The sequence below is a fragment of the Callorhinus ursinus genome, unplaced genomic scaffold (genome assembly GCF_003265705.2).
Source record: "Callorhinus ursinus isolate GAN/ISIS: 27379988/994484 unplaced genomic scaffold, GSC_fseal_2.0 scaffold100, whole genome shotgun sequence".
NCBI classification, from domain to species: Eukaryota; Metazoa; Chordata; class Mammalia; order Carnivora; family Otariidae; genus Callorhinus; species Callorhinus ursinus.
Window position 1 is genome coordinate 885405 of NW_027397162.1, and position 10411 is coordinate 895815.

Consider the following 10411-nt stretch of genomic DNA (forward strand, 5'->3'; position numbering starts at 1 on the left):
GAGGCTGGAGGGGGCCTGAGGCCGGAGGAGGCGGGAGGGAGGCCGGAGGGAGGAGGCCGGAGGGGGCCTGAGGCCGGAGGAGGCTGCCCGCAGGGGACAGCGCGTGAGGCGGCGTCGCGCCGGGACTGGCGGGCCGAGGTGCCGTACCTCCAGGTGAGGACTCCAGGCGCCAAGGGGCCTTTCGGCCGCAGGAGGGACCCGATCTCCGTTTGCGATTTAAAAGTTTTCCGAAGGCGGTTCAAAGGAAGAGCGGACGGGAGGGCCGTGAAGAGGACGTTGAGGCCTTGGGAGGTTGGATCTTAGTTCAGGTGGCACGGTTGGCAAGAGGGGACACAGCATTGAGGCCCAGCGGTCCGACAGCCAGCGTGAAGTCGCCTGACTCCAGGGCCAGGGAAGGGTGCGGGTAACATGGGCCCAGCGAACCCTGCCATGGACCCGTTCCTCCATTGCCAGCCTCTGCACAGTTTCCCCTTGCGGCAGAGGTGCCCTGGAACTTAACACAGGTGGGTGGAGGCTGTCTCAGCCCCTCACTGGCCCTGGCCACCGCGCACACATTCTCTGGGTTGTGGTGTCCTGGGGCTCTTAAGTGTCATTCCCCCAGGCCTGGGTCTGGGGGCCCTGGGGAAATCCTACGCAGAGGGTCCTAAGTCCAGGTAAGGCTTCTGGCAACCGATGTACTAGGAACTGGTTCCAAGATATGCAGATGCTTAGAGGTGTAGCTGAACTGAGCGTTCAGAAAACCACAGGTACCCTTCTAGGTAGGAATGAAGAGCAGGGGGTCAGGAATCAAGACTGGAACGACTGAGAAGTTGGGTGTGTATTCTGGAGGTGATGGGGGGTGTGGATCAGAGGCAGAAAGTGGTCTCACGATCTTACCAGACTCTGTCTGGCTGCAGAGTGTAGAACAGACCGTGAGACCGGGGGAGAAGGAAGATCAGGCTCTGCAGCTACTGCCAAAGCCCAGGTGAGAGTTAATGGGCCAGAGCTGTGGCTTAGGGAAGGTAGTTGGATTCTGGGTGCATGTTTTAAATGGGCAACTAGATTCTCTGATGCAGGAGAAGGAGTGAAATACAGGACTCAGGGATGATCCCAGTGTTTTAGGTCTTAGCAGCTGTAGGAGTGGAAGGTCCATTATCTGAGATGAAGAATGTAGTAATACTCACTGTGGGGGTGTTAGGAGCTTTGATTTAGGTATATTGAGAGTCTGGGGTGTTTCAGAGACCACTGAATGGATGTATGATGTAGGCAGTTGTACACATAGGACTGGGAATCTGGGGAAGGTTCAGGATGGAGTGTTCAGGGTGTTCACGATTAGGAGGGGTAATCGACAGGTGATGATTGTAAAGCTATGAGGGGCCAGGTAGGGGGCATGGGGAAGGTGGACTGGGTCTCTTGGCTGGGTACCTGGGTGATGGGTGGAGGCTTCACAAACACAAATGGGGCAGGCACATGGCCCTGAAAGGAGTGTGTGTCAGGGACGGGGTAGTCTGGCAGGTGGCCAAGGCTTCCAAGGCAAGGGTGGACATGAATGAGGTGGACGCGGAGGGAGGGGATAACCGAGGCAAGATGTCAGGCAGACCGCAGTGGGTGTTTACTCACCACTCTGTGCACTCACCAGGCTTTTTTGAGGACTTTGTTGGGGTCTGGGCTATTTCATTCAGGCAGGAGGATAAGGTCAAGGGCAAACGTGGTCATTTGTGAGAGTCACTAAGGCCTGGGGTGGACCACTGATGGAGCTGGGCTTTGATGAGGGTTAGGTGGACAGAGGAAGGTTGTGATTGCTTTGGGGACAGCAAGCACAGCACCTTGTGGAATAGGGCCATGGGTATCTGAGATCCATACACATCTGAGGCAAGGAATAGACCCAAGCAGTGAAGTCTTGGTAGGTGGATTTGGGGCTGCGACGGCTAGTGGGCGTTCTGGGAAGTCAGTAGCAGTATTCAATGCTGTTTGAATTTGCGAAGCATCCTATGGATGCTGTATTCAGGTTGTGGTGCAAGGTCTAAAATTAAGAGCCAACATTACATGCGGCACTGATGTTTGGAAACTGTGAGGGCCTCCGATGGCCAGAGTGCTACTTCTGCTCCCCACTCTGCTCCCAGAAATAAGATCTCCTAACCAAGCGATGTTTTTATCAAGGGGATCAGGAGCCGTTCCTGCTTATCCCTCTGTAGTTGGTTTCAGTTCCCTACCTGCCCATGGAGTTACTGACAATAAGTCAGTGGCATCTTCCCAGGGGAAACGGGTACCTCTTTGTATTGATATTACAAATCTTGGATCTCACAACCACCATCTGTTCACTCTTTCCCAGAGTGCCACCCCCCTGTGGCCCTGTGTGGTGTGTGGTGTCCTCTCTCAGACTGTGAATATATATGGTTAGAAAAGTGCTGTCAGTCTCATCTGTCCAGTGTTAGGTGTTCTGTGTTTGGCCATCCCCATAACCCTAGCACACAATCCATTCCCGTCCTCACCAGTGGGGTGAAGAGCAGGTGATTGACATAACAGTCATATATAATTGTAAGACCAGAGAGTAGTTGCCTAAGGTATGCAGGGCAATAAGGTGGTGGCAGCCATGGGCATGTGGCAGTGTCTGCAATGTGGGGGATATGCCATCTAAAGAATGATGTGTACTTGTAGAGGGTGTATGCCTGATGCCCTAGGGCCCTGGGATTGGGAATTGCATGGTTTGTCCGTATTAGGGGAATTACTTAGCAGAAATGGGTGAATGCCTCTGTGCCAAACCCTTGTTTTATACCTTTTTATCCACCTGCCTCATCTTACTGATGGCTGGTGCCCATGATCAATGGACCTGTGAGGAGACAGTGGCACCAGCAGTGCTAGGGCCTGGTTTCTCTTCTGTGTTGGATGCTCAGGAGGAGGATGGGTGAGGGGTAGATGTGGAGGAGATGGATTGTCATCTATGAGGGAGAGGCTGTTTATGGTTTCATCTGTCTCCATCTTGCCAGGGCACTGTGACCTTTGAGGACGTTGCTGTGTCCTTCTCCTGGGAGGAATGGGATCTTCTTGATGAGGCTCAGAGACACCTGTACCAGGATGTGATGCTGGAGAACTTGGCGCTTATAACCTCCCTGGGTAAGGTCCTCACACCCACCTCTGTACCCTGAGCTAGTCTCTCCCTTTGCCTTTTTCCCCAAGGGCAGATCTATTCTCCCATCAGGATCATGGTCTCTGCTTCCTTCCCCCACTTCCTTGAATAGGCAGTGTGGTTGGCTGGCTGAGGTATGTGCACTGCCTTCTCCTTGAGCAGCCCCAACACCTGCTACTCCCATAGCCTCTCAGGGAAGGAGCCAGGGTCAGGACTGTTCCATTCAGCCCAGTGGATCCCACTTTGCTTGCCCTCTCCCTGCCAGGCGATTTGCAGTTACAAAGCACCCAAGTATCCCAGGTTCCACTTTCTTTTTCTAGCTGACATTTCCTCATTCCTTCTTGTGCTAGAAATTGCCATCACTGACCATCACTGTAATGTAGACCACGGTCTGTTCTTGCAAGATCCTTCTTGGAAGTTTTCTTTATAATAGTTTTCTTTCCTGTGCACTGCATGTGCTGAGCTGTTCTTGGCCAGTGCTGTCCACTTATCTCTCCTGTCTTTCCCTTATTTATACTTGCATCATCCAGGTGCCACATAGTTGCTCATCTCGGGATTGTGGAGAGTCTGTTGTGGTTCACAGCCTGGCTCTGAACAGTGACACCTGGGGGTGGCATGACCTCAGGGTTGTGTACACATCATACCAGAAACTTATTCCACATGGCTGGTCTTTTGTTGGTAATGACAGTGGCCCCCACACTTCATACCTGCCTTTCCTTCCCGTCTTTACACTCAGGTGACTGGTCAACTGCTATTCATCACTTGTACTCTTACTTCCTGCCCAGGGCTAATCTGCACCTCCCTGGATTCCACATCTTGACCATTTTAGTCACTGTTCCATGTGGGGTACTGTCCTCCTTGGCTCTTATGTGTTGTGTCGTGAGGTGAACACAGATTGTTAAACAGTCCTTGAACACCAGGCTCTCTTTCACTGTTGAATTTTCCTGGGCCTGAACACACCCTTCTGCATGGCAGACTAGGTCCTGTTGAAAGTTATGTGTAGACCTTGTCTCTCTTCAGTGTGTTTATTTCACCTCATGAGTGCCCCTAAACCTCCATTTTGTGAGCAGTGACGGCCCAGCACTGCTAAGCAGCCTCATCCTCAGCCTGAACTCAAACCTCTTATCCTATGAACAGTCTCATGCACTCGTTTCTGGGTTTGTTAGACATGCTTGGGTAGCGGCTGCCTACCCACAAAAGTCATCGTGCACTTCACCAGCATTTCCTGCTTTCAGGTTGTTGGCATGGAGCAGAGGATGAGGAGGCACCATCTGAGCAGAGCATTTCTGTAGGAGTGTCACATGTCAGGGCTCCCAAGACAGGTCTTTTTCCCCAGAAGGCCAACCCCTATGAGGTGTGTGGTCCAGTCTTGAAAGATAATTTTTACTCGGCTGAGCACCAGGAAACACAATTCAGTGAGAAAGTGTACACTGGTGAGACACATGAGAAAAGATTCTGTTTCAGCGAAAACCTTCAGCAGCAGCAGAAGCAGCATGTGAGCGATAAGCCCTTCGGTAACAATGTAAGCAGAGCTTCAGTGATCAAGAGCTGCAGGTTGCAAGTGTCAGGGAAGCCCTTTATCTGTGGGGAGATTGGGAAGGATTTCTTGGCCAGCTCAGGATTCCTCCAGCAGCAGGCCACACAGACTGGAGAGAAGTCAAACAATGCAACTGAATGTGGGGCGGCTTTCCACAAGGGAAAAACTCAACACTGCTGGGGAGACAGCACAGAAGCTTTCAGCCACAAGCACACATTTGTTCATCACCAGAGAGTCCGCCCTGGAGAGAGATGTTACATGTGCAGTGAATGTGGGAAATCTTTTAGCCATAACTCTAGCCTTATTAAACATCAGAGAGTTCACACAGGAGAAAGGCCTTACGAGTGTGGGGAGTGTGGAAAATCCTTTAGCCAGAGCTCCAACCTCTTTCAACATCGGAGAGTTCACACTGGAGAAAGGCCTTACGAGTGCAGTGAATGTGGGAAATCTTTTAGCCAAAGCTACAGCCTCAATAACCATCGGAAAGTTCACACTGGAGAGAGGCCATTTGAGTGTGGAGAATGTGGCAAATCCTTCAGTCAAAGATCCAACCTCATTCAACATCGGAGAATTCACACTGGAGAAAAGCCTTATGAGTGCAGTGAGTGTGGGAAGTCCTTTAATCAAAGTTCTGCGCTCCTGCAACACCATACCGTTCACACCGGAGAACGGCCCTATGAGTGCAGTGAATGTGGGAAATCCTTTACCTACAATTCCAGTCTTTTAAAACACCAGAAAGTCCACACAGGATCAAAGCCTTATGAGTGCAGTGAATGTAGGAAATCTTTTAGCCAGAATTGCAGCCTTGTTCTACATCTGAGAGTTCACACTGGAGAAAGGCCTTATGAGTGCAGCAAATGTGGAAAATCTTTTAGCCAAAGCTCTGCGCTCCTTAAACACCAGAGAGTTCACACTGGAGAAAGGCCATATGAGTGCAATGAGTGTGGGAAGTCCTTTAGGCGAAGCTCCAACTTCAGTGACCATCGGAGAGTTCACACTGGAGAAAGGCCGTATAAGTGTAACCAGTGTGGGAAATCCTTTAGTAAAAGCTCTGGCCTCACTCGACACCAGAGAGTTCATACTGGATTGGGCATTATAAATATCTTGAATGAGAAAGCCATTAGCCGAAGCCCTTACCTCATTGATTACCACAAAATTCACATGGGAGAAACAACTTAGATATGTAGCAAATGTATTTCCTTGTTCAGTATAACAACGAGGAGATCTCTTTTGAGGGTACCATTTGCCTGAATGGCGCCTCTTACATCCACACATCAAAATAAATTCCAGGTATGTGGAGCTGTGTTGCATGTTTCAGCTTGGACCCGTGTGAATTTTTATTACTGTTGATTCTGTAGCAGCAGCCATTCACCTCTCCCACCTGCAGGTGCCCATATGTATATCATTTATCTGCTCTGATGTGTTCAGCAAAGTAAACCTTGGTGTTTTCCCATTCACTGGGTAAATGTGAGAAGCCAGAGTACTCATTTTTTTCTCTCTGATTAGTAGGGCACAGATGACCCTGTTGTGTTCCAGAGGACTCCATCTGAGTTCTGCCTGTGACCTGAAAAGTCACCTTTTTTAGGGATATTGGTCTGGTAATTCTTGTGATGGAATTTCCTAGCCTCCAAATCACTAACCGAGGAACAGCCTTCCTCTGTTAATTCTGGTTTGTGCTATAACAAAGGCCTTATTGTGCAAGTCATCTTTATCTTGAGGGTTAGATTTACTTTATGGGGTGGTTTCAGAATGACAGGAGAAATAGCTGGCATGGGCACCCCAATCTTTGTGTGCTTCAGGGGGATAGAAGGATGGTAGTCCTGTCTCTAGTTTGGGCCTTGTTTGCATTGTTGCCGAAGGCCTCTAAGGAAATTATGTAGGGTTTTGTGGTTAAATTGTAGCCTGGATGCCAGGAAGTTTCGTGCTGTCAGCACTCACCTTGAAGAGGGGGCAGTTGTGACAATCTCTGGTACTTCTGGGAACAACATAAAATTGTTTTCTTGTTTGCAGGGGATGTTGCATTGTGCTCAGCACTGGTGCAGGAAATCTGTTCCCAGGTCTTGGAAAGGAGAGATGTACCCTAATGCCCAGAATTCTGTTTGGTGGTGTCACTGGCTGAAAGATTATAGGGGGAGTCATAATTGTACACAAACGGAGAATTAACAGAGAGGGCAAGAGATTGCAACAAACTGGTTGGATTGTGCCTCTTTTATAAAAGGGCACCTGCTATTGTGCTAGTCAGTATGGCTGTGAAGGATGAGCAAGTACAGAAATTCTCAGATCCTTCTGAACTGTGAAGCTTGTGTAGCTGAGGGCCTTGTCAGAAAATAATCTAATAGGGGGACGCCTGGGTGGCTCAGTTGGTTAAGCATCTGACTCTTGGTTTTGACTCAAGTCATGATCTCAGGGTTGTGAGGTCAAGCCCTGCAAACAGATCTAGCCTCAGTGCGGAGCCTGCTTGGGATCCTCTCTCCTTCTCCCTGTGCATACACTCCCCCCACCACCACCACGTTCACACTCTCTCACGTGTGCTCTCTCTATAAGAAAAGGAATCTAACAGTTTTATGGATTCCTGTAGTTTCTCTGCATTGTTCACCATAAGGCCTTTGTTGCACAGGAAGGAAAACAAAGATAGAAAGAAAGAAGATCTCAGTCCAGAAATGCAGGCTTTACGCAGCCTGCATTCCCAATGACTCAGGTGGAAATGGCTTTCATTGCTCACCTGTATTTGCTGCAAACGAAGCAAGGTGCTGATCCCAGGGCATTACAAGGGATATGGTGCGGTCAATACAGGTTTGCCAAACTTTGTTTTTTGAAAACAGAATTTTTTTTTTATTATACCGTTAATGCCTTTTTGGTATGGTTAATAAATAATAAATTGTCCATATTTAAACTGTACCATTTGATGAGTGTTGACATTCCTATAAACCCATGAAACCATCATCACAAATCGTAACAATGTGCATATGCATCACCCCACATTCACTCATGCCCTTTAATTATTATCTCCTTCTCTCTGCCCTCCAGGCAAACATTGATTTACTTTCTTCTACAATAGATTCATATGTATTTAATGTAATTTTACACGAATGAAAATAAAATGTTTAGTTTTTTTTCCCCGCTGGGTGTTCTCATCTGGTATATTTATTTTGAGATTTGTCAGTGGGTCTGTGTAATTAGTTCATTCTTTTAATGTTGTCAAGAAATGTAATGTTCTATCTACTATTTGTTTATTTACTCATCTGTTTCAGATATTTGAGTTGTTTCTAGTTTGGGGCTTTATCAAACAGTTGTTAGAGACATTTGTTTGATTCTTAAATTTATGATTCTTTGTATGGATATGTTTCATTCCTCTTGTGTTGATACCTCAGAGCGCCTCAGAGCTGTAGTTACAGGGCTGTGATTTGGGGACTGTTAAATGAGGTCATCCTAAGGAGAACTCCTCCCTGTTAGCTCCCTATGAAAAGATGTGTTAGTTATGGGCTGAATTGTATGTTCCCAAATTCATATGTTGAAATCATAATCTCCAGTACCTCAGAATGTCACTGCATTTGGAAATAGGGTTTTTAAAAAGGTAAAATAAAGGCGATACTGTGGACACTAATCCAGTGTGACTAGTGTCATTAAGAGGAAATTAGTACACAGACACACAGAGGGAAGATCATGTGAAGACAGAGGAAGAAAATGCCCACCTACAAGCCAAGGAGAGAGGTCTCAGGAGAAATCAGTGCTGCTGACACCCTGATATCAGATACCTAGCATATGAGAAAATACATTTCTGTTGCTTAAACCACCCAGTCTGAAGTAATGTATTATGGTGGCCTTAGCAAAGTCTTATGGGAGCCATCAGCATCTGGGAAGGAGAGGGTCTGCAGGGTGCCCTAGGGACAGAGGGAGGAGGTGATTATGATCCGTAAAGTAGTTGGAACCAGAAGGAGGGATGGGCTTGGAATTGATTCCTCCATCCCCACCTCTCAGTGGAGGTCACAAAGAGAAACTTGCTGCCCAACCTCCCCCTAGGTTCAGTTTCCAGCTGTGTAAAATGGAGATCATGAGCAAACCTGCCTCTGGGGCGATTTGAGGATGTAAAGAACTCATGGCCTAGGAAAGGGACTCAGATGGAGAATCTTTTTTTTTTTTTTAAGATTTTTATTTATTTACTTGATAGAGACACAGCGAGAGAGGGAACACAAGCAGGGGGAGTGGGAGAGGGAGAAGCAAGCTTCCTGTGGAGCAGGGAGCCCGATGTGGGGCTTGATCCCAGGACCCTGGGATCATGACCTGAGCCGAAGGCAGATGCCCAATGACTGAGCCACCCAGGCGCCCCTCAGATGGAGAATCTTTGAAGAGTGATGATTGTCCTAAGGGGTGGGGATTAGGGTTAGCAGTGCCTTTGGAGAGGGGGGCAAAAGATCACTGGGGGCAAATATTGAGATATTTATACCTGGGGGGCCTTGCAGGGGCTGAGGTTGACATGAGGGGGTGGGTAAGGTTCCCACCTGGCTCTTCCTGAAGCTCTGATCCCTACTGGACAGTCCCAAGCCAGTGGGGGACAAATAGGGACTGAGTGGCTTGGACCATGCACACATCACCAAGGGGACCTGGATAAGTGGTGGCCATACCTCAAGGGCCCCTTGAACACCTTCTTATGGACTTTATCCAGCTTCTACCCTCTATGGGACTTGAATATATTTTAGTGATTGTATGTCCATTTGCAGAGTGAGTTAAAGCATTTCTTTGCTGAAAAGCTGCAGCTCTTATAGTCACTGAAAAGCTGATTGATTTTGTTTCCAGCCCTGGATCATCCCAATGTTTACATCTACATCAAGTCATCATGTCACACACTTTATGGGAACCATTATAAACACTCTCTTTTATCACTCACAATCTTCTAGAAAAGTTGAACAGACCACTGGCATCGTTAACATCAGCAAAACTTTCAGAAACCTTTAAGCTCCCTTGGCCAAAGATATTCCCTCTTGCCCTTATGGCCATGGAGTCCACTCACTCAGTTATCCCGCTGTGAATTACTAAGTGGAAGACTCATGCATGTGTCTAGGGATTTCACTTCCAATACTAGTTACTGCTCTGCTACATGCAGACATGGCAAAATATTACCGGGGATTCACATAATATATCCAGTCCTGTCACCAACTCACTAAGGCCACCTTCTGAAAACATGTTTTAAAGGGCTTTTTTATGATCTTCAACTAGTAGATTCTGTTGGAACAGACCCCAGAGAATAACTGCTCATAAATCTCATCGGAGGGAACCTATCAGGTGCTGTTAGCAATAAATAGAGTAGTGAAACTCCAGAGAGTCACTCTGGTTCATGTTGCACAACTAAAAAAGAAATCCAGATTTCCACACAATTGGAAGGCTACTCCAATCCAAGACCTCAAACTGAGGATTCTGAGCTGATCTTCAAAAGCAGACAGGTGACCCAAAACCTTCGGAACAAACAGATGACAGCTTCCACTCGATACCTCACAGCAAGACATCTGTCTAACAAATTACTGTTTTGTATTTTTAATCTGCTTGCCTGTAATTGTTCCACTTCTCATTTTCCACAGACCCCTTGTCATCACCACTAATGGCCCTTTTACTCGTTTCTTCCTTATAAGGTTAGGTTAGGTCAGAACATAATCTTAACACCCTTATTAGGTTATCCCTAACAGCAGCCCCTACCCTCAGTCACTGCTGGATATGCCATTCATCACCCGCCTACCATGATAAAACCTTTGGGCCATGCAGGTTGCATCAAATGA

The 10411-nt window shown here is 47.6% G+C and overlaps 1 protein-coding gene across 4 annotated transcripts in view; it reads left to right on the plus strand.

Annotated features, from left to right (window-relative positions):
* Window positions 1-8761, plus strand: part of LOC112806852 (uncharacterized) — a 16713-nt gene extending 7952 nt beyond the window's left edge. For 2 of the 4 annotated variants that reach the window (XM_073889005.1, XM_073889004.1), the window contains exons 2-3: window positions 2967-3093; window positions 4342-8761. In XM_073889005.1, the coding sequence (XP_073745106.1) occupies window positions 2967-3093; window positions 4342-5822 (1608 nt within the window). In that variant the 3' untranslated portion in view covers window positions 5823-8761. Of the gene's footprint in view, window positions 1-67; window positions 154-923; window positions 965-2966; window positions 3094-4341 lie in introns of those variants that run through there. The other 2 variants (XM_073889006.1, XM_073889007.1) reach the window with 2 other exon arrangements.
* Window positions 8762-10411: the final 1650 nt, after the last annotated feature.